Source organism: Lepidothrix coronata, unplaced genomic scaffold (assembly GCF_001604755.1).
Source record: "Lepidothrix coronata isolate B3197 unplaced genomic scaffold, Lepidothrix_coronata-1.0 Scaffold275, whole genome shotgun sequence".
NCBI lineage: Eukaryota > Metazoa > Chordata > Aves > Passeriformes > Pipridae > Lepidothrix > Lepidothrix coronata.
In genome coordinates, this window is record NW_016690455.1 from 691,135 (window position 1) to 715,972 (window position 24,838).

The 24,838-nt window shown below is 37.8% G+C and overlaps 1 protein-coding gene across 1 annotated transcript in view; it reads left to right on the top strand.

Moving 5' to 3' along the window:
- Positions 1-24,838, top strand: part of MGAT5 (mannosyl (alpha-1,6-)-glycoprotein beta-1,6-N-acetyl-glucosaminyltransferase) — a 121,009-nt gene that overhangs the window by 39,698 nt on the left and 56,473 nt on the right. Inside the window, exons 2-5 of the mRNA XM_017836322.1 lie at positions 4,924-5,313; positions 9,236-9,403; positions 22,568-22,644; positions 24,214-24,303. Coding sequence (XP_017691811.1) covers positions 5,076-5,313; positions 9,236-9,403; positions 22,568-22,644; positions 24,214-24,303 — 573 coding nt within the window. The 5' untranslated portion in view covers positions 4,924-5,075. The remainder of the gene's footprint in view (positions 1-4,923; positions 5,314-9,235; positions 9,404-22,567; positions 22,645-24,213; positions 24,304-24,838) is intronic.

Consider the following 24,838-nt stretch of genomic DNA (forward strand, 5'->3'; position numbering starts at 1 on the left):
AGGGGGGTGGTTAAGAGCACCTCTTGGAGCTGTTTGTAATACATTAACAAACTTCAGAGTCAGGCAGGGTGGCACAATGTTGCAACTGAACACACTGCCTTTGTGTATGGATGGATGTATGCAAGAGGAGAATGAGAGATTGCTGTGACTGAGGGCTTAGAAGGCTGATAAAACAAAGCAGCTTTAAATCAGCTTTATAACAAAACTTGGGTAGGGTGATATTCATTAACAATACATGTTGCTAATGGCTAGGTTTTACTCATTCCGTAGTCAAAGTAATTAGTCTGTAACAGTCCCATAATGAGCCAGGGTACCACAGAGCTGGTGCCTGTGTTTAGAGCTGATGGTTATGGTCCTTGATGGCCAGATGTGTGAGGCTGCTGCCTCTCTAGAAGATGGGTTTTCTTATTGCTTAGCAGTTTTATGCCTCCTTTTCAGCTTTTGCTGCCATTAAAAGAAAAGCAGGGTTTTTTTTCCCCAAAACTCAAGGTTCATCAGTGACTGATAATTGACCATCACTGAGTAGCTTACAGTGTTGGGCCACTCTTCTTTCAAACCTGTGCCCTTATTTTCCAGGTCTTTGTTCTTATCTCCTGTGTAAGCTGTAACAAGAGGCATCTGGTACCCAGCTCTAGCTCGCCGACAAGTTCTCTGAATAATTTCTTAAGCATCAGAGTCCAGAATTTCATCCTTGCACATTTGGCATTGGAACACAGACCTGTTCCTAGCAGTGGCAATACTGTTTATACTGAGCTACTTGGTACAAAAGTGCTTATACTTAGTTTGCTAGTCATGCTGTGTAAGGTTGCTTATGTTTGAGTTCATAACAAACTAATAATTAAGTATGATTCAAGCTGTTGCTTTTATGGGTGCAAAAGCTTCTGTTTTGGCTCCAGACAGTTAAGGTTTTATAACTATGTAGCTAGTCATGAGCACTGCATTCAACTGATGAACAATTTAATCCTGAGGATAGTGGTGTTCTAAGCTTACCCCGAGTAAGTACCGTTTCTAATATAGGTACAGATTGGACAGAGAGCATCAAGCTGTGTATATGTACATACTTAAAAAGAGACTTTGCTTAATCTCTTGTAGATGATTAATTTTCCTTTTTTAAAAGTGAAGAGGAATACATGGATATGTGTCACCAAAATCTGTTCACGTGAGGATTAACTGTTTGTACTCTATTTTAAGCATTAAAAAAAATAAATAGCAAAGTCTTAAAATGCTGAGAAATGTGTGGTTTGCATCTCTCATGTATGGATTACTTTAGCATTGGGATACTTATCTGAGTTGATTTTAAATAGTGTGAGGGTTCTTTTGTTGTGATGACATCAGCATGGTAATGTTATCCTCTCTAACTAATGAAATGACCAGCTGTTGAACAGCGTTTCATTAAACATAGAACAGGAAAAAATGTGTTTTTAATGAAGCACTCTAATAGTACTTTTAGTACTTTAACATTTTTATGCCTATGTAAATGGGTGTAAGTTTAGCCCAAAGAAATCTGCTAATCATTTTTGTCCAGGGTAGGGGCAGTTGTGTTTTAAATTGTTGTATGTTTTTCCCAGAAGAGGTAGTTAGTCTGTGTTGAAAACAAAACACCAAAACAACCCCCAAAAAACCCAAACAACAACCTTCCCCTCTCTCCCCATCATGCCATCATGTTGTTTCAGTTGTGGTGAGATTTTGGTGGTTCGAGTTGAATTTGAGGAAGAGCATAACAGACATGTTTATTAAAGGTATTCTTGCCTTATATATCTTTTAACTTTTGTGTGTGTGTGTGTGTGTGTGTGTGTTTTTCACGCTTGGTGTTTAGTTTTGGTACATTTAGCTGCTCTGATTAAGTCAGGAGCAATTATCTTCCTAACAGTTTCACAACCAACCTCCCAATTATAACATCCAGTTTCTAGAGGGTGCTGGAATTATGTCAAGAGATATACTTAGAGTGAGACCACATCTTTCCAAAGCTTAAGACAAAGGGGGGGGGGGGCAAAAAAGAGCACCTGTCATTATTTAGAGGAATGAAGAAATATGTGCTTCTATATTCTCTTTCAATATGACTCCCATTGTGCACTTTGGAGACTAGACTAGGAAAAGCCTTTAGTAGTTAACAGGATTGTCTCCTTTGGGAACATTTATAAGGCAAGAGGGAGAATGAGGGAAATACTCTACGGCCTTAAGTTGGGAATGGCTTGCTTGGTATGAGCAGAGAGATAACTTGTCAGTCAAAATCTATCAGTGATTATAGTAGACAAAGATGTGCTTATTGCTTCAACTCTTGGTCAGCTCAGTTATTAATTTCCTGTCAAAACAGAAATAAAAAGAGACATTTCTGTGCCGCTGTCTTCTAGAATTCCACATAACCCCTTGATATCTTCTGTCCACTGTCCACTTAGGTACCAAATAATGAGTCATTACAGGTATGTGGTAATCACTAGCTGTGGAATAGTTGTGTTGCAGACCTTGACAGCTGTCAAACCTAGGGTTAAACATATACCCAAGTCAGTGCAGCCGGCCATGGAAGCTCTGGGAAGCACAGAGATTCTGCTGTGCACTTCACAAACCACCTTGACCACCAGCAGTGCTGTAAAGTTAATTATTTAAGTACGTCCCTGTCGTTGGGCATTCATTGAGTTGCTGACCACTGGAATTGCTTAAGGAAAAAGTAAAGCTGGTTGGTGGTGTTTGGGTTTGTTTTTTTGGGGATTTGTGTGTTTGTTGAAATACTGGGGTCCAGTCTTCCATCTATCAATTAATTAAAGTCCTTTCTTAGAGCAGTACTTTAACATTTGCTGTCTACCTTGTTACAGTTTTTGAGTGGATTTAAGATGTATTTTTCTGTTTATAAATGGAATAAAAAAGCAGCTCTATTTAAGTAGATCATTCTCATAGTTCAGGGTTATATACACTGTTCCTTATACCATCCTTGTTTCTGTTACAAAACTTTAAAAAGAAGACTGTGAAATACTTGCATTTTTTAATTTCTGTTTTTAATGTTAATTATGTTCAGAGGTTTTTTCCCCTAAACAACTAGTCATAAAAAGTCATTAGCATTTGTCTGTTAAAATGTGGTGGTGATAGGTTTACTTTCTTATTCAGTGTTATCCACTTCACAAACAACACATAACTGGGGAAGAAATATTAACTGTTTAACCACAGATCTTATTGCCATAGAGGATGCTGTCAGTTCTTACTTGAAATTAAGTCATTGTGGGAGTTTGTCTTGAATATTTTGGATTTATTTTTAAAGTTTTGATGTTGTTTTAAACTATGGAATTTTCTGTATTTTATCACACCAGATATTGCAAAAGAATAGTAAAACATTCAGTTTTTAATGACATAACTATTCAGTCAACCCAAGAATATCCCAAAGCTATGGTTAAATAAAACATAAAGAAGTAAAACTTCCCTCTGCCATTTCTTGGAAAATTAACTGGTTTATGGAGAGCAGCATTAATGGAGTCCTTCATTTTCTCTCTTGAGACTGTTCATTTTCTTTGTTGAGATATTCTAAGTGTGGAAAAAGTCAACTTGAGGGCTTTATAACGGTTTTCACTGTACTTGGAATTAATTTCTCTGCACCATTCCTCCTTAAGCAAAAGACAGCTGCAGATTGTTCTTTTAGCAATGTAAATGCATGGAACAGTCTCCCCCTTGCCTGCTTTTAGTCTACTAGGTAATGTACATTCACTTCTACAATCCATCGGGTGTGTGAAACGGGCACACACAGGACATGTTGGAAGATAAGTGCTCCAAAAGTGTTCCTGTCCCTCTGCAGAACTCCTGGTTCAACTGGAAGCAGAAGATCCAAAGGGAATTTTAACAAACAGGGAGCACTGCTAGCAGGCATCTGTGTAATTATCCTATTAAAACAGAGCAGCATCTGCATTATCTATGCAAGTGCAGAATGGAAGGGAACATTATGTTCTCTAATCCTGTCTGGGAGCATTATGAAGTTAAAAGGATAACATTTTACCAAATCTGTGTTCTAACATGATAGGTTACACTTAATTGCCTTTTAATTACCTTTCTTCTCGTGGCTTTCAGCTAAGGACCCTGCCTCTAGCCCTTATCACAGACCTTTCCTTGCCTTTGGGTTGTTTCTGCCAGGTTTTAAATTTGAGTTTCCCATGAAAAGATGGTCCTACTGTATCTTGAAGGCTCTTACTACAATTCTTTTTACCTAGTGTGTGAAGAGCTCTGAGAATATTAGTTTATGTACACAAGATGTGTTGTAGCATTCGGAGGTTTGTGTTTTCAGTCTAGTTGCAAAGGGCAAAGTCATTGGACTATGTTTTATGAATAAGGAGTAACAATGCATGGCAGGGACCACACAGGAGCAAGCGATTATTCCAGCCTTCTGCCTGCTTGCAGTGTAAGCCAGGAGAGTGTATTGGCTTAAATAATGTAGATTTCTTTTTTCCTCTTTACCCCTGAGGGAGTCTGATTTCCTGATCACCTATCTAGCCATATGCCATAGCCCTTGCCAGGAACTCCGAGCAGTGTCACTGCCAGCTAAAATTACTTGTTTTCTGAGAACTGAATTACATTGAGAATTGTCTTAAATTGCTGCACTGGCACCATCACAAAGTTTTGCATACACACACAAAACTAAGTATGTAATAGCAGCCTTACCTTGGAATTCGGCTTAGAGACTGCTTCAAGCATTGAATTTGATCCAGATCCTGTGGCGTGTTCCACACCTGCTCAGGCACATCCCTCCTGCTTTGTTGTCTTTCCAGGGCTTTTCTCATCCTCTGTGCTCTGGCTAGTACACTACAATGATGAGACATGCAAATTAAACATTTACAAAGCCAGCATATTGTCTGCTCCTGTTTTCTACCAGTTACAGGGAGGACCTCGTATGGCTGGTGAAAACTTCACTTGTGGTAACTATGCTTCTTTTCTTTCTCCTTGCGACAGGATGGATCTGAAACACGGATATGCATTGACAAAGGAGGTGGAATAAGACTTGAGTCCTGCTCTGTGATATTTATATACCTGGACCATGAACTTGCTGTTTAGCTTCATGATTTAGGAACCTTTGTAGTAACTGTGTGAAGCTGTTGGGAATCATGGCATTCTCTCCATGGAAGCTATCCTCTCAGAAACTCGGCTTTTTTCTGGTGACTTTTGGTTTTATTTGGGGAATGATGCTTCTGCATTTTACTATTCAGCAGCAAACACAACATGAAAGCAGTTCAGTCCTGCGTGAGCAAATTTTGGATCTCAGCAAAAGATATATCAAAGCATTAGCTGAAGAAAATAAAAATGTGGTTGATGGACCTTACGTGGGGACAGTGACAGCATACGGTAAGTGTGTTCTCTAAATGACATGATAATCTGATTAAGGCTTTTTTCCTAAGTTGTCCAAATATTTTACTTCATAATGCTGCTCAATTGACAGTTCTTTGCCCTGTGGATTTTCTGTACAGATGGAGAAAGTGGTCTTCCCTTACAAGTATGAAATAGGACAAATTTTACATTTCCAGTCACTTGGAAATGAAGCTGTCTGCTAATTTTTTTTACATCTATCTAGTAGCTATATCCAGTATGCCTTAGGTTATTTGTTAGAACTTTGTTTTAAAAAACTTTTTTGATGTTCTTGAGAAACTTGCAAGGCTTTTCAGTTTGCGTGTCAGTGATCTAAGAAATTCCCTGTGGATAGAGACCTGCTATGTTTATTTCTTCTTCCCTATTTCACTTCTATGTTCAGTCAATTTACTTAATGTTTAAGTTTATATCTGGTATAATCTTAAATTAGGCTTAAATATATCCTATTTGCCTCAGGGCAGAGAACTTTGAGTGCTTTGTTCGGCAGTAGATTTTAATGCTTATTCTCTTCCAGTTTGTTTGTTTGCAAGAGTTAAGTTTGCATGTGTGACATAAAGCAAGTAGAAAAGAACAAAGCATATTACCAGAAAATATTATAAAAATAAAAATATAATCCAATTTCAGGTTAGATGTAGCCCCTTTTTCAATTTGATAAGATCACATCATGCACCTTAATGGTTTAACATTTTTTAGACTCACTTTCTTTCCTACTTACCTATGTTCTTTCAGGCTGTGTGGAAAGCTAATGGTTAATTAATGATATAGGTTTGTTTCCTTTTATAGTTGCCTTAATATTTGGCTCTGAAGAAATTGGATAGATGTTTTTGTATGCTTGGACAAAGAATATAGACTAGGATGCAACAGATAATAGCTGCACATTTTTCTCTAGTTTTCTCTTAATACTCTTTACCTTTTGGTGCATGCAGTGAAAATATCTTGCTGGGAAGTTCTCTCCATATCTTGTTTCTGTTACCTCTTTTTTTCTTCTAAAAAGTGAGTTTTTGGAGTTTGTGTGCATTTGGTTGCCTGTAAGGCTGAGATTATTATCCCAAACATTTCTAAAAATTGTGTTGCTAAAAATTCATCGCTTGAATAACAGCCTTGCTCTCTAACTCCTGATTTGTGACTGCAAGTTGAACTATGCTGGCATTGTAGTCTTACAAAGCAACTCAAGCAAAATAGAGTGGTACTAGATCAATATTTGGATTGAAGACCTGCAAGCAAGTAGAGGTCCCTAGAGGATTGTGTGCATGGGTTTAAAACAAAACTCTGTCTACTTTATAGCCATCACCAGTGTCCTATTATTGTGTAAGGCTGCTTGATGGTAGGTGAACTGAAGAAGAAAAAAGGCAGCAACAAACCCCAAACAATCTGGCTCCAGGTGTTGAAAGGTAACTGCATTAATATGTGCCTGAGCGAGGTCTGAGGGTTCAGGATATCCTTAAGCTAAATTCCCCCTGCAGCTCGTTGCCTGAGGCATTCATTTCCTGTTCCAAATCCCACTAAGGAATAAGTTGACTTGCTGCCAGACAGTGGTCAAGTTCCCCGGGAGAAGTTAAACTGCATTTGAAAGCGGGTAAAATAACTTTGTAATACTTCAGCAAAGGTAAAACTAAGTTTTGTGTAGAAATTTCAAGTCCGTGGCCAAGACTAAAGACTTCAACACCTGGCCAAACTTAACATTTTCAACAAAGTAGTTTGGAAAGATGCAAAATAATGGTAATGTATTTATTTAAAATATTACAGGCTCACTGTGGTGAGTCAATAACACCATATTAAATAATACTTTATGAATCTGAGTAAGGTAATTACTTAATAAATAAGTTAATTTTTCCTGTTTGGCATACCAAATGGTTTGTTGCTAGCAAATGATCAGGTTAGCTGTTCAGGAATAAACACATTAATGACTGATGTTAATAAAAATTGATAGAGATTGCTTTACTGTTTTATGAAAATTAATGCTCTTGCTAAATTAACCTTTTTATTTCTTTTAATATTATCCTCTGGTTTCTTTAAGTAAGCACAGCTGTGATTTCCATGTTCAAGAATAAGTTTAATGTTTACTTGATTTGGCTGCTTTTACCTACCCAAAAGGTTTTTTAGCCATTCCTTAATTGTGGTTGCACAGCTTGTTTACTTTCTCACTTTTTCATTCTACCATATATTCACCTGTCAGCTAGGTGGATGAAACACTTTTCTTTTAAAAGTTATAGTCCAGATATACACAGTGAAAATTAGATTCTTTTTTATAGCAGTTAAACATTTTTTTTACAAAAGTTTTTGTGAATCTGTGCTTCTGCCCACCTCTTCTCAAACTAGCCTCCACTTGCCTTTTTGTTCTGCCAAGCAGTCTCTCATATCAGTTTTTTGGTATTAAGAGTTAAAAAATAATAATTTTTAGCCATTTTTGTCTCTGTGATCTGTATCTGCCTTTATGTATGCTATGTTTCTTCCTCTCCGTTTCCTGAATTATTTTTACTACTTTTTTTCCTAGACTTTTTTCCATCCTTCTGTACCATGGTTTTATTCATGTTAAGTCCATTCTTTCCTTTTCTTCTGCACACTATGCCATGAAATGACTTCTGAACCCCCTTTAAAACAGTCCAGATGACTAATGCTTCAGATTCCCCCTCCTGATCTTTACAGGACAAAGGAAAGCACACAGTTATAAAGAAAAAGACCTACTTTATAGTTCCATGGAATAAATATAACTCTCCTTTCATTAGGAAAAAAGAATTATAAGCTTTCTAAAAGTAATAGTGTTTTGTTATTTACTCTGTCTTTTGCACAAGAATTGAGATAGTTATGGGGAAAATTAAAAAAATAAGGAGCACAAAATAAATGTGGCAAAAATACAACTGATGTAGAAACAATGGAATCTCTTCAGGTGTATGGAGAAATTTTCTATTACAGATCAGAAAGTTATTTGATTCTAAAGTTCTGGAAACCAGAAAATGTATTATATATACACATGTAATTATTTTATGTAATTAAATGGGAAAATAATGTAAATTTCTCATGCCAAATTCTTTAATCTTTACAAAGGTAAATGAAAAAAGAACAATACTTTCAGCATCTTGGCTTGTTGCCAGTTATACAGTTTACTCTGACAGTGGTCTAGCTTTCTCCTCTTGCCCACAGTTCTTTTAGCTTGCCAAACTCTCTGTGTTCCTTCAAGGAATCTGAACAAAATAAAAGCAAAAGAAAAAATATCAGAGAGCTCTTTCTGTGTTGTTGTTTGATATGCAAACTCCTGTTATTGTTTATTACTTTGCACACCAAGGAAGTGCTGTCAGACCAAATAGAGGCTATCACCAAGAGACTGAAGAAAAGAAACACCTGATTTTTGTTTCGTGAATAGGACAGAAAGGTTGAACTTAACTGTGTTTGGATGTTTTGCCAGTGCAGAAGCTGGTTATGTGGAGGAGATGCAGGAGAAGGTTTTTGAACTGGGGCTCAAAGCTATCCCTTTTGGAACGGAGATTTTAGTTCCCAGGGGACTGAAGAACTGACTGTTCCTCTGATAGTGCTTGAATATGGATTTAGGTGTAGACTCATTATTATTTAAGCAGCTTCTTATTGCTTGAGCTATTACAAAACATGCATTTTTCTGTTCCTATGTGTGTCTCCATGCGGGAGCACACTTCACCTTGAACACAGGTGTCCATATGAGTTCCAGTGTGCTTTATAAAATGGACAGCAAGTTCCACATCCAGGGAAACTTGTATGTGAAGCTGAACAAGGTAAGAAACGTGAGTGCACAGAACTGCTAATGGCAAAGATTTGCACTGAGAAAGAGTTTATATATAATCTAGTCTCGTTCTTGTGTCTGTTTTTTGATCCTGTCTGACAAGTGTGCATTGCATTATTAAGCAATTTAACTTTTCATTTTCCTTTGCAGATTTGAAGAAGACTCTTGCTGTCCTGTTGGATAATATCTTGCAGCGCATTGGGAAGCTGGAGTCCAAGGTGGAAAATCTTGTCCTTAATGGAACAGGAGCAAACTCTACCAACAATACTACTACTTCTGCTCCCAGCTTAGGAGCAGTTGAAAAGCTTAATGTAGCAGGTGGGTATGACAATTACTAAAAGTATTTATGGGCTATTTAATCTATATTTTTCTCTCTTGTCCATAACATGATTTTTCAGTGTTAAGTATGTGGAATGTCTTAGAAAACGAAATTCGAAGTCTAACCTTTATCAACATCAATCTAAAGTCCAAGCTCAGAGGAAGACTTTCTTCTGTGGTAACTTGAACACATGAAGAAAATCAAATTCTCTGCCAAAGGGGTACAGTCCACCTGTTTGTAGTAGATGTTTCGTGCTTTAAGTGGTTTCACTTTAGAATGATGAAACTGGGCAGATGTTTTCTCTCTAAGCCTAACTATTTGAGTTGGTATGAATCTGCTGTGAAATTCTACCACATGCACTTTGTTGGTTATTAACTGAAAGAAAACCTTAATTATATTTGTTACTGGTCATGATTTAAAAATATACTTCCCTACAGTGCTTAATGGATCTTAGGATTTGATACAGAGAGATTGCCTATCTGGTACCTTCATCTTAGATAAAAACATGTTTTGACATGTCATTTGAAGTCACTAATTTTGTCTTCCGTGAATGGACTGTTTTGTTCTGCCACCAAGTCTAAACAGATGCTGAGAGTCCTGACTAGTAGGAAGGTCTTAGTCTGCCCTGCTAATGATCTTTGCAGTCCCACTAAGGGAGCAGAGCACAAGAGTTAGGGCAACTTGGTAAATAGGTTGATAGCTGTGCTCCTAAGTCATGCCTGTGCTTGGTTTTCCTGTAAAAATATATGTTTCTGTTAAGAGGATGTTACCTACTTAAATCTGTCAAAACAGAGAAAAAAATGGTACCTTTTGGTAGGGTAATGCCTTGCCCTTTGTGTCTCTCTTGCCATGTAGTAAAAATATGCTTATAGGAATTTGCAACAGCGCTTTGCACGTGTGTTTTACTACAGCTTGCCTTGTGGTACCTTTCCTTCCGCCCCTGTCTCTCTTGTCTTGGTTAAAGTGAGGGCAGATTAGGAAGAAGTAGCTGAAGAGGTGTAGCACCTGCAGGTTACTAATAGGCTGAGCCATGTTGCTGCCACAAGACATAGAGCACAAAGTCTTTGCTGGAAAATATTCCACTGTGATGGAAGGTGAGGGAGTACAGCATTGTTATAGTTTCTGGGCTATATATAAAATGAGAAACATCCCTGTATGTTTTCTTTTTGTAGCTGGACAAAAGAGAGCCTTGATGCTGTTATTTCAACAGATTTGCAGATAATTGGAAGATACATACTCATGTTGTTGCTTTAACATTTATAGGCAAAGGTTCATTGTTCTTGTCTGACTAGAGGAAACATCTTTCATCAGTTCTTAGGGTGATTTTAATTTTGTTTGTTATTCTTGGAGTTGGCTAGATTCACAGTTCTGGAGCCTGCTAGGAGTTTTCAGTTTGCAGTGTTTGCATAGCTTTTTGCTGCCTGAGGCTTGCTCTGTGACAAAGAACATGGCTCGTCTTATTAGAGGTTCAGGTTTTTACCTTTGATTCTTGGTACACTGAGTTTAAAGTGTCTGAAGAAAATATTAAACAGCAACAACAGAAAAACCTTTAGGTAACAGTTTCTTAAGTTTCAGTTAGTGTATTGTTCTGATGACTAGATGATGTTACTGTTCAGGTATCTCCAGGCTGGATAGTACCAATGGTTAGAGTAGAGCTTGAATCTAATCTTACGTCAAGTGCCTACTCTTCATCCATTTGAAGCAGTCAGTTGCAATTACTCTGACCAGAGGCAGCCAAAAGGAAATGAGACTTGTTTCTACTTCTGCCTTGACAGTAGTTTCCTGACAGCAAACTCTGGAAGCTGTATGATTCCAGTATAATCATAATATAAATATCTTCTCTCTTAGGAAGGAATTTTTCAGAAAATGAGGTAGATGAGTATATTGTGATTACAATACCAGTTGCAGTGTTGGTTTTGTCTGTAATATTTCGAAAACATCCTTTTTTTTCTTGTGCTAGAGCAATTGAGGTAATCTGAAAATTGTAGTAAAGGCATTTTGTTACCCAGCAGTTTGTAATTTTCCTGGATCTGAAACATGTATGTATACAAATACACCATACTTCCATTGTTTTCTTTGTAGCATTCAGCTGTTATGCTGTGATCACAGAAATCAGGCATGTAAGGATTACCCTTCCTCTCTTCACCAGCTGTAGTACTTTAATGCTGACTTTAGACAGATTCATGGTTTATTTATTGTTAATAATTTTGCTCTTCTTGTCTGGACAACAGTAGAATTTATGAAGCATCCTAGTAGTGTCATGTTTGATAATTCTGGTAACTTTTTAAAGACTTCTTGAGTTTATATTTTTTGCAAATATTTTCTCTTTTTTTCTTTAACCTCTGAAGTAAATTAAGCATTTAATAGCCTCATTCATCAGTGCAACAGTGCAGTGTCATTAGCAGACTTTCCTACAAGAGTCCTGCTTCCAGCGGAGCTACTTCATGCATTTATTTTTTTTTGGATTGAGCTGTCACAGTACACTGAGACCTCTGATTATATAATCTGTGTAAGCATGTCCCTTTACCTATGGAAAGCCTTTCTGAAATAAATGGAGCTTCACACAGGCTTGAACTCACCCTAAAATCTATTGACACTGCTTGTAAACCTTGGTAGTAAATATTGGAGTCACAAATCCTCCCAAGATCTGCATTTTGTCCTCACTGACCTTGTGTAAAGTTTACCGTGTTACATACTACCCGAGTAGATAAAAGTGATAAAATAAGATGGTGGTTATGGTGTAAGTATTTGTCCTCACTGCTGATTATGACAAACCCAAGAGCAAAACATAGTCAGCTTTAAATGGTAAGAAAAATATTACGGTGGCAGGCTAGACTGCTCAATCTGAATATGCCATGAGCTTTTCTTCATTGTGTATTTTCAGTGTTAATAATACTTTTACAAAAGAAAAAGTAGTCCTCATCTGCAAACTAGGAAAGAACAGAGATTATGATGATTAGTCAACATTTCTCCTTCCAAAGCCTCTCTGCAAGTATAGAAGTTAATAAACCAGCAAAGATTTACTTTTTTTTTTTTTAACGCTGTTCAACAAAAGAGGGTGTAGTCTTCACTGTATAAGGCAACGGGAGCCACGAAAGCTGGGGAGATCCAGTGTTAGACTGGGACATGTTCTTACCTGGAGTTTATAATCCATTATAAATTACTTCTTGAAGGAATGAGCAATAACTTCTCTGAAAGAGCCTGACAGCAAAAGAAAAAGGAGGCACTGGCATGGGAAATAATCAAACTATTTAGCAGTTTGGAAAAAATGTCTTTGTTTTGAATTATTCATATAGCCAGAAGTTGACCAGAATCTCTGGCCAAACAGTAGCCATCATGGTTATTTGTGCCTTGTAACAACCTAATAGAAATATTTCGACTTCTTTAAAACAGCTTTGATAGTTTTTAGCCTGTGCTTTGACCACTGTAGCCTGAATGAGCAATTTATGGGATAGGTATTACTTGCTACAGAGCCCATGAAATTTTCTTTCAGTAGAGTAGCTTCTTCATTACTATACTGAAACTTGAGATATGTTGGTATTTAGAGATTACCTACCATAAGAAAAATATATTATTTGACCAAGATTTATAATTGTACTTTGGGCAGACATGCAGGCATCTTAAGAATATGATTATTTAAAATTTAAGGGCTACTTGGAAATCAAGGTATTCATTACTTTACAAAGGTCTCTTCAACAGTTATACTCCTTATTTGGTGAGACATGGAGAAAAGTGGTTTGGGTTTGTTGTTTTTTTTTTAAATTGTTCCACCTCTGGCTATCAAGTGTGATGTAGAACTGAGACGGTAGTGGTGAAATCTGCCATGGAAAATACCGCTCTGTGGTGGTGTGGAGAGTTTTTGGCAGATAAAAGGATCTGCAGAAAATCCATCTGGATTATGCTCATTCATGATAAGAAGGTGATAACAGTTGGTAGGAGGAATTGCTGAGGATTTAGCAAAGACTGTAACTTAACTGTCTCTGAAGTAGGGGAACTCGAACTTTCTTTTGATTCATTTTTGAGTTTTGATCACAAGGCTGGAACAGCTCTCCCAATGAAGACAGGCTGAGAGACTGGGGCTGTCCAGCCTGGAGAAGAAGAGGCTCTGGGGAGACCTTAGAGCCCCTTCCAGTACCTAGAGGGGGCTTACAAGAGAGATGGAGAAGGACTTCTTACAAGGGCATGGAGTGACAGGACAAGAGGAGGGTGGGTTTAGGTTAGATATTAGGAAGAAATTCTTTGAGTAGGGAGGCACAGGCACAGGTTGCCCAGGAGACTGTGAACACCCCATCCCTGGAGGAAGGTGATTGAAGCAACCTGGTCTGGTGGAAGATGTCCCCACCCATGGCAGGGGGATTGGAACTAGATGATCTCTAAGGTCCCTTCCAACCCAAACCACTCTATGATTCTGTGACTCTCAATCTAATGGTTATGTATATGTAGATTGTAGTGTGCATTCATATCCTCACTGTGTTTAGGTTTAATGTTTTTTTTAGTGTAGTACTGCACCTAGTCCTTCCTCTGAAGTTAGTTTTGTGGAATCTTTCATTAAGGGAAGCCCAAGAGCAAAACAGCTTCTCTTCTCTTTTGGGTTGTATGAAAGGATAATACAGCATGAGCCCTGAGTATCATAAGTGTCTTTAATCCTAGTCCTAAAGGAGCTGAGAATGGGACCTGTGCTAGAGGGTGAGGCTGCATAGATTATGTTCAAAAGCAAAGCCGTAAGCATTTGGGTAGCTTGAGTGGGAGGTTAGGTGTTACTTTTTTTTTTCCTCTTTAGATCCATATGTAAAATCATAACCGTATTTTGCTTTTTCTTCTTCCCTCAGCAAAAAGATCAAACAATATGGTGGTTTTGATACTGACAATTTTCAACTGCTTTTTCAGAACCTCCATTTCGTTTATGAAAGAGTGAATTGTTAAGGCGCTTATGAGACATCGGCTGATTTGTTTTGAAAGCAATAAAATCTTCTTTCCTTCACTCTTTTCTCTATTTATCCAAGTTATATCTGAAAAGCTTCTGAGATATTTGATAGCCATCCTTTTGCATTTGTGGGAGGTAATATATTCCCATACCACACAGGAAAGTATTAATCTAAACCTTGGGTGTCTAGCAGATAAGAGTTTTCATCAGCCTTTAGAACAGGAAGCTTTGAGGCACAGCCACATTTGACACCCTCAAAGTTGCTGTTGTGGAGATGATTAAATGGAAATGAGGAAATATGAAACCATTGCACTTTCAAGCAGAGCTTGGCTACACAGCTGCTACTGTTGTAGCTGCATCTTTGGTTCCCTGTGACAGGCACAAGATCAGTTTGGTTTTGGCAACTTGGGTTATAACAGTTGTGCTATTCAACTATGAAAGAAATCCTTGATATTTGTGGGACAGAATTGCACTAGCATATTTCATGTATTTCATCAGATGGGGCAATCTGCTTGCACAAACATGGTCAGAGAATCAGCCCTCTGTTTTCTTCATGAGAATTTCTTTGGTAAACAGGAGGTATGGGGTTTGTGTGTTGTGGGTTAGGTTTGTTTTAGGTGGTTGGTGAAGTGTTTTTCTGAATTGTGAACTCTTGCTGTGTTCCAGCAGCTATGGAAAAACTTCATTTAAGCAAACTAAAAGAAACTGTTTCTATTCCTCAGGCTTTAAAACATTGCTAAATAATAGTGGTATTAATTCTTAAAGTACATTTTGCAAAATAGTTTTTTAAAAATACAAATATTGATTTAAAGCAAGGGCCAAGGTGCTCTGAGGGCGCTGTCATCACTCTACTGTGCTTGTTCAGTGAAAAGCTAAATTTTTGATAAGCATGACCATCTAATGCCTCCAATAGTATAATTGCACTGAAAACTGTGCCAGACCGGTTGTTTACAAAGTGTTCATTTGCCTGAAAAAGGGTCACTTCGAAGGGTTTTAATTGTGTCTTTGATCCCATAAAAATGAGCAAGTGGAGGTTCAGGTTAAATCCTCCTCAAGACGCCCCCTTGTATATAGCTGGTGCTTTGGAAGCTCTTGCTAAAACTAACAGCAGTTCAGTGTCAAGTTCCTGTGTGTAGCACTGCTCAGTGAGGGAGAATTTTTTTGCTATATCTGTTCAAAGTTCCCATAGCTTTTTCGCCTTACACATTAACTTCTGCTGTGTTGGCTGTTGAGTTCTCTTTTAACAACTTTAGTCTTAACATCTTTAAAGTCACTCATTAGGATGCAGACTTCAGTATATACTTGTCATTTAAGACATGATGGCTTGGATGTCTGTCAGATATCTGGCATCCTTCGTGAATATGTGGCAAGGCAGGCTGACAAGACAGCTTTGGCAGTACTGCAAGAAGGGGGTTTTTATTTAACGTTATATGGTGAGAAGGACCTTTGTTGTGGTGTTTCCATGTCCTTATTCCTAAAAACTTGGAGCTGCCCCATTGAAGCCTTTTAGGTTTTGGGGGGAAGACGTGGGTAACCTCATGATGAGAGGATTTGTTTCCATGGTCTGTCATGAATTTTTTTACACATATAACAGCCTTGTTAGTTTTAACAGTCTGCAACCACACTTCCAACATAGTCCTGTACTTGCAGAGACACACTAGACTAAAAAGAGCTAAGATACTGCATACTATTTTAATTTTCAAAGCTACCCTCCTATCTTGAGGACTACAGTAGGCTTTTAGTTAACATGGTGTGTTGTGCCTTAGAAAACAAACTGGCTGTCCCCACAGAGCATCAGTGTGTACCAGGTGTAAGAGGGTGTGGGGCTGCACTGGCTCTAGTAGCCAAAATTGCAGCTTTCTCAAGGTGATGCTTTGCTTTGACTCATGTTTATTGTTCCTTATGCGTTATATTCTTTTCCCCCACTGTATATAATACTAAGAAGTTTTTCCCATTGTGCTGTCTGCCTCCCACAAAAGCAGTAGTGTGGAGGTGGAGAGATTTGTGTGCTTTCAAACCTGGCTGTCGCAGCACAGTGTAGTGGCTGTGCAGAAGACCACACGTGAATGTTTTCCACTGCAGTGCAAAGCTGTATCACTGATGCTGGAGGGGGCTGTTAGTGGTCCCCTGGGCTGCATTTTGATTAACCACTTGACTACAACTTGAATTCTCCTAACACTGCATTGATTTCAGTGGCGTTAATGGAGCACAGCAAGTGTGAGGATGGACTAGCAGTAGAAAAGTTAATTTTCTTTAAATCATACCAATGCTTTGCTACTGAAGTTTCTAAAATGTTAGTAGAAAGCATTTTGTGCTCTGCATTTAAAAGTCTTGAAACCTTTAGCTCATTTCATTGAATATGTTGTTAGTGCTTTCAACTCACACTGCAAATTCTCTCTTAAAAGAAATCTTACCAGCTGGAGATAAAAAATGTGAATTGAATTGAGAATGTGTTAATTAGTGGGAGAAGGGAAAGGAGACCTTACACAAACTAAACTAGCCTTAACTACAGTCTATGTCTAACCATAGATACGAGATTTCAGAACTGAGATAGAAGCAAGAGAAGAATTTCATAAATTAATGTAAGAATAGTACTTACATGTAATGATCAAAACCAGAAGGAGAACAGAGATAAAATTTTTCAAATAGGTTTGAATGGTTATGATTACTCTGACCTTGTAATACTAAGGAGGTTCCTGATTTTATGAGATCTGCTGATGGCAACACTTTTGATTTGATCTATAACCTGTGCTATGTGTCATCAAAAGATACTCTAATGTGCTTTTTTCTGCTAGTCTAAAAATCTGAGTTTTAGCCTCAAAGTTCCAAAGTATATCAATTTTTGTTTCATGTTATGTTCTTAATATATTTCCATTCTTTAAAGAATGCTGGTTGGGCCTTAGCAGAGTAGGTGGGCTTCTGGTGTCACGACTTGCAGCTTCGGCAGTATTGCAGCCTTTTCATTTGCTTTAACTAATATCACTATTTTAAAACTTTTATGACAAACAGAGTACCTATCAAACAACAGTCATTGCTGAGTGACTAATTATAACTCTTATTCAGCTTACTGTCTTAGTGGAATATTTCTAGACTTCCTAACTGTCTGATGGAGAAAATTGAGGCAGAATTTTTTAGCCTGCTACAAAGCACATTATTTGAAGAATGTGCAATATAGGAAAGGGATAAAATATGTGTGCAGCACTCACTACTGCTCATTTTTATTGTTTTGTTAAAGAGTAACTTGGAAGCAAACAAAGAATCAATTCCTTGTCACATATTGTACTTTTAACCACATAATTCTCATCTGGGTGTTGTAGACCTTCACTAAAAAAAACCCCTATGAACATGGAGTTTAATTGCAAGAGACAATGAAGACCTGTACCTGTGAACTGGTGTTTAGAGAGAGCAATGTCAAAGGGCTGGGGCTCTAGCAGGTGTAGTTGCTGATATTGAGCAACAAGGAAGAAGCATCTTTTCCCATGCAAGGTTAGGTGGCTTAGCTGAAATCTGCTGTGTTGTTCATGCTGACGTGCCAGACTTTGCACCGAAATAACTGATGATTGTTCACAAGTTCAGGTTCACCTGCTGTGCACTAACAATGTCTGATGCAAAGCTGTACATCATCTGTGAAGTGAACATATGGCTCCCTTCTAAACATGGGGATTGAGTTTGTTAGTTATATTTTAAACATCCCAGAACCTCACAAACAGTGCACAGTATTTAAAGAGGTTTTTTTAAATCTGCGGTAGGTTGATGTTTTATTAATATTTTTCAGTTTTTCCAGCATTATCTGTAACAACTGCATGCTCTTAGATTTATAACATACATTAGTGTTTTCAATTTATCAGTGCATTGGTTTTTAATGTAACATCGTATGAGATAAATGTCTAATAATTATGTCTTTGCATAACAGCAGTCTAGAGGAGATAAGCTGCTCATGACTTCAAAAACAGGTGTCTGTAAAATAGAAATTAATATTGTGGCTCACATGAAGTTTAAAGAGAAAAAAGTGTGTGTATTAACTGCTGATGCTTTGTACTGACTTGATAGTTGCTGTGTATCTAACATTTTTGGGTGTAAGTTCTAAGTTTTGGCTGGGAAAAGAGATCTCAGAACTTGCAATTTAAATTACATAAATCCTAATTAAGGATAAAAATCCTTGTGGTTTCTCAAATACTCTTTTCCAACAAAAGTCACTTTAATGTCTGGCTTAATAATGTATTTTTCCCCTTCAGGAAAAGACTATCCAACATGAATTTGCTAACAGCATAATACATCTATCCAGACCTTTTAGTAAGAATTTTCAGAAATTATTTGTGTTTGAGGTTTTTGTTATCTCCAAATGATGAAAAACTCTAAAGTCTTGACTTGTATTTTAATACTTGGCTTTTTATGTTTTGAAAGATCCTGGTGTGTAGATCTGCATCTCCAGGGTTCCACTCTTCATCCCTCTTGTCTTTGTAATCCATTTAGAAGTGTAAATTGCTGGTATCTGGTTGAGCTTGGTCCTAGCTGTCTGTGAGATATGCAAGATTTGTTCACCTCCTGGATTCCTGTTTAAGAAGAGCCAACTCCTAGTTAGTGTGGATGGCTGAAGCCTGTGCATGAAAAAGAGAGTGAGCTGATGTGTCAGTGTGGTCCCACACTGAGCTCAAGACATACCAGGCAGTGCTGTCCAACCATCGCTGCTTCTGCTGCTCCAGCTGTGCAGCAGGGTTTGATGAGGGCAAGCTGGACTTGGTTGTTGGTTTGTAGCTATGAGTTTGTATTTTAAGAGACTGGTCACAGCGTCCTTGACTTCAGAAATTTTAAAAGGATGGTTCCTTTATTTATAACTACAATTCAGATCAGTTAGCTTAGTGAGGACGGGAAAGGAGCCTTTTTGTTGCCCACAGGCTTAGTAGCCTGCTACCAACAGGCTCCAGCACACACCTATTGCCTAGTTAGTAGTGAGCAGCAAGAGGAGCAGAAACGTAATTCTTCGTGCAGGTTCTGATCATTAAAAAGAAAAGTTGGGAGGGGTGTTTCTCAACCTGGAACTGTCACTGACTGTGTTCAAGAAGAAAGGGTACGACTTCAGTGCAAGTAGTAGTTGACTGGAACCATCAAAATTATTCACTAGTGAATTCAGAGTTCTGCATTGAATTCTAAGTCTTATGTGTGGAAACCAGTTCTGACTTGCCCATTTCTGCAAGCAGCGGTTGCTTGGGACAGCAATCCTTGATGTAGATGTGTTTCCAGTCTGATTGCATCAGCTGGCTTCCTGTGAAGAGATACAAAGGAAAGGCTGCTTCTCTAGGGAGTAGTCAGATGGAACAGAGTTGCATTTCTCTGTTCCTTCTCCTGTTCTTTCACATTCGTTTCCTCTTGTGTGCATATATTGCTACATTTTGTTCTGCTCTGGATAATACTTTATGTAAATTGTTTCATGTTACAGTTTATATTTAAGCTTTATAGAATTGCCTTCACTATGCTATTATCTCATTAGTAGCTGTGAATGAAGCAAGTGAAAGTTGATGTAGGTGTTTGGGATATAGATCCATAGTAAGGCTGAATGGGAAGATGGAGTGGGGAGCTGGTGAGTGTTTAAAGCATCTTCATAGTCTGTGGACTATGTTGGAAAAAAGACTAACATTTTTGAGGAAGGTGAATCCTAGCAGTGCTTACTTTTGCTGGCAAGGAGGGGAAATCTCTCAGGTACTCTTGATAGTACTATTGGAGACATTAGTATTTCAACATGGTTAGAGGTGATAAAGGTGGGCATTAGTGTTCTGTACAATCTGCACATACAGATTATCGCAGAGAGATCAATATGCTGTTTGTCTGTAAGTCATCACAATGGAAGAGCAAGAGTGGGGCTGCTGTGGAAAAGACTTAGTGCTGCTGGCCACAGGGGAGACCAGAAGCCTGGAAAAATCTGCAGCTTGTGCTGACAAAAATGTCTGTCTCTTCTTTTTTACTTCTTGGAATGGACAGGAACTGGGAGGGTTGGCTTTCTGCTTGAAAAGTATCTGTATGTGGTACATACAGATACAACAGCTGATGGGAGCTGTTGGAAGTGTGTGGCTCCTGCAATATGTGACTGTTGGAAGAGGGCAGTTTTTGTTCTTGCAAGTAGATCTTGCAAATACAGTGATCCTGTAAAACCTCGTGAGCAGTAAACAGTAGCACAGATCACTCCCCATCTACAAAAACACACTTGGATGCAGAAAACCTGTTTATGCATGACAAAAGCAAACAGGTAGACTACAGTTGTGCATCTACCAAAAATGAGGCAGTTGTATTTTTTTTCTCTATCCTTTCTTTCTTTGAAAGACCAGGGGATACCCATTTAAATGCAACATGGTACTTGGCACTGAATGCTGTAAAATAAAAAGTTATACTTAAAAGGACTTCAGAAGAAGAGAGAGTTTCCTTGACTAACCTTTTGAAGTAGAAAGCCATCATATGATAGCATAATTAGCTTGAGATAGAAGAATTTTTTTTATTTTAAATGGCAAAATTGATGGATCATTCCTGTTGGCAAGCTGTACCCAGCCATTCAGCATTTTCAGCCCTAAATTCAATATGATGCTGAAAGTTGAACTTTCCCTGTAGTTGAGCTGCATCTCTGATGTATCATAGATTTCAGATGTCTTTTTTTATTTTATGAAATTTTGAATTTGACATGCCTTACATAAAGCTCTTACTTTGCATTCAGGCCAATGAGTTTGTATTAAAAAAAAATTAAGAAAGAAAAAATCCACAAGAAGTCCCATTCTTATGTAGCTGCACTGACTGACTTGAGAGCATAGTTTTAAATTGCTGCTATCTGTATGCATGCTCTGTATGTTCTTACTCAGAGCAGAAATCAGAGCCTTAGATGTCAATGGTCTAGTCTGCAAGAATCCCACAAGGATAAGAAGACAGAGAGAATATTTTGAAAGTGCTTATTGATTTGAAATTACAAAGTCATCATACAGACTACTTTCCCTCAGTGCTATTGTCATTGGCAGTACATCTCAGTTTGTGAAACTACTCCTGCTGCAGAGACTGCCAAGGAAGTGTCACCTTCCTGGCATGATTCTTCTTTCTCTCATCAACTCGATTTTGCAACTCACATTTCAAGTTTTATCTTTAAAAGAAACTGTGTACAAAAAAAAAAAAAAAGAAACTGTGCAAAACTCTATGCAGAAAAACCTATGTGCTGCTAGACCAGGTGGTGGTTTTTTGTGTATAATACTATAATGCAACATTCTAACTTTTATCCACTGCTCTTGCTGCTACTCCATTCTAATACTGCAGCTTTTTTTTATTTTCTTCTGGGCTTTCTAATTAGCATATTGTGCATAAAATCATGCACTTTTACCACAGCATGAAGTGTTCTTAGATTGATGGCTGTCTGGCTTTAATGATCTTGATTCTTGCCCATGGGAAAAGCAAGAAATTATGCAGGTATAATATAGATAACTGTGGGATGAACTACCTAAATTGAAAACCTTATCCTCCGCTGCCTTTGGCAAGAATCTCTCCACTGTGGTAATAGTTTTTCTTGCCTTAAAGACCTGAATTATAGGGTTCTTCTAAGAAGAAAGTCCCTTCCTGGAGTTAATGTGGTAATGTCCCTTAAAACTGCTGTTTTTTCCTTGGCTCATGAGCTAGAAGTGTTGCTGTGTATTATACCCTTTAATGTTTTGCAGTAATCTAGAATGAAAAAAATCATGGGAGACCATAGGAAATATTTCTTATGAGATGTGATGTAGTGCTACTCAGTTGTAAAATTAGATCATATTGCAACATTTATTAATTGGGTCATATATCTGATGCCAAGTTTTGGATCATTGGTATTTGATAAAATGATAACAGAACTTGAAAAACTAGTTTTTATATTTAAGAGCAATATACATCTTATAAGTATTTGACAATTCAAAACAAATTGTTGCAATTAGTAGTTTTAAGCCCACTTTGGTTAGAAAGATATTTTCTTGTTATTCTCAGTATGGATTAGCTTAATTTTTAAGTCTTCATGGATCAGTTTTTGTAATTCAGCACTTTTACTTCAAGTCAGAGTTGAAATGTGCGCAACCATTTTCTTCTATAGTCAAAAAGAAGAACAAATTTAATGTTATAACAAATATTACACAGTAGGACCCTTCAGTCAGTCTGGATTGTGGATTGGTGAAAATAAAAGGCAGGATTCATTAGGCTATCTGTCAGAACTGTAAAATGAAATTCAGTTATGGTCTGTGTTTTTCTTTAGATCTCATAAATGGAGCCCAAGAGCAGTGTGAATTGCCTCCTATGGATGGTTTTCCTCACTGTGAAGGGAAAATAAGGGTAAGTGAACTGGTTTGAATCTTATGTGTGTTCTGTTAAAAATTGAACATATGTTGCAAGAGATCACTACTTGGTGACATAAAGCAAGAACAACTGAGTCTAAAAAGAGGATCTTTAGGAGTATATGTCACTACAGCATTGCTTACCTCAAGCCTTTAATACTACTACTGCAGAGAAATAAAATGACATCCTCCTAAACAGGAGAAAGTTGCCATGTCATAATAAAATGCTATATTATTTATTGAAATGCCTTATTATTTGAATTGTATCTTGTCATTCAGAAACTTCTCCTTTTTTACAAGCCCTGTTTTTTCCCCCATGATGAGTAATTTGACATTCCCCCACCCCAGGATTGTGATTCTGTGGGTCTCTTGCTCCAACCCTTTTTTGTTTCAGTAAGACATAGGTTTACACTTCTTTCCTCTCTTTGCCCACATCTCTATGTGGTTCCTGTCTTCTCCTTTTCTGTTGAAAGCGCTTTGCCTCTTCTGCTCATGAGCTAGGCAGTGCCCTAACTGTGCAGCCAGAACTCTGGGATTCACAGTGGGTTCTACATAAATCCTATATTTTAGTAATAATGTGTTTGGAAAGGCTAAATATCCAAAGCCATCAGACTTTGGTTGGAAAGAGAAAAAAACCCCAAACAACCAAAAAACCCATCCACCCCCCCAAGAAAAACAACCAACCAACCCCCACTAAACTTGCAGAGATGGAGTGTTTGGAGTTTTTTTCCCCAAGATACATTTCAAATGTAAGGATACTGCTTTATTGTTGTGGGTGTCACATCCCTGGAAGTGTTCAAGGCCAGGTTGGATGGGGCTTGGAGCAACCTGGTCTAGTGGAAGGTGTCCTTACCCCTGGCGGGGGGGGTTGGAACAAGGTGGTCTTTAAGGTCCCTTCCAACCCAAACCATTCTGTGATTCTATGCCTAGTGAGGTACAATAGTAAAATTGCTTAACTACCAAAGTATTTGTGAAATTATGTTGCCTTTATTTCTCTAAATAAAATTCTTCAACTGTGATATTTTTAAAAAAATCTGTATGTTTTGAATCTCTGGTCTGTGTTTCAATCTGTTTTGACAAACTGGCCACATAGTGGCTATGTCTTGCATTATTTGAATATAGAAATATGAATTGCAATTAATGACTTGCTTCTGCCAAAATGGCGTATTCCTGGCAGAATCGGGCAGATTTCAATCTTGGTAACTGAAATGATCTGTTAAATTCTAGAGTGAGTGTATAATGAAGAACACTCACAATGCAGCCACAGTCATGTTTCTGGATCTCGATTATATTCTCCTTTTGATATTTGTCTCTGCTTGCCTGGTTACCAGTTTTTATAAACTGTGCTCACATCTACTGTGCTGTTGCTTCCCCAGTGTAACTGAAAGCAGAGATGCAGCATGCTAAAAAATATTAATAAAATCCCTTTTTCGTTATTTTGTAATTTTTTAACTTTTATCTGGTTGTTTATAGTCGCTTTCAACTTCCTCTGTTATTCCTGAGTTTGGTGTGAAAGTTATTTCATTGTACTTAAACCTAACAGACTGTGTTTTTTGTTCTGTTGCAGTGGATGAAAGATATGTGGCGATCTGATCCCTGTTATGCAAGTTATGGTGTAGATGGGTCCACGTGCTCCTTTTTTATTTACCTCAGTGAGGTCAGTAGTCTTTTAATCTGCAGAAGGGGAACATCGTATTGCCTTCAAAGTTTTGGTAACTGTACTTTTCTCAAACGAAATCATAATTTTCTTCAGAAAAACTCTATGAAGAGGAAAAACTTATTAAAACAGAATTATTATGACATGCATTGCTATTATTCATAAGCTCTCCAGGGGTTTCTAGCTTGGAGAATTCTAATGTTTGTAACTGAAGTGATGTAAGCAGCAACTCTCCAGGGAGTCCACACTAGGTGTTCTGTTAAACCCAAATATGAAGCTCAGTCTTAGATCTTTGCCTTTGAACACTTTTTCTGTTGATTTCAATGTAGCTTCTGAGGTACTAATAGGGAGGCATTTTAGGGAAGGCATTTGGAATGTAAAATTTGGAAAGTGGAACTAGTTGGTAAATTGTTCTAAGCAGCATGACCTCTTCCTGCTTGGAGACTGTGAATTGCAGGATCTGTTAAGAGAAAACAAAAACCCCTGAACATCGAGTTTTTGAGTGAAGTTGCAGTATATTGGCTGAAGTATCTAT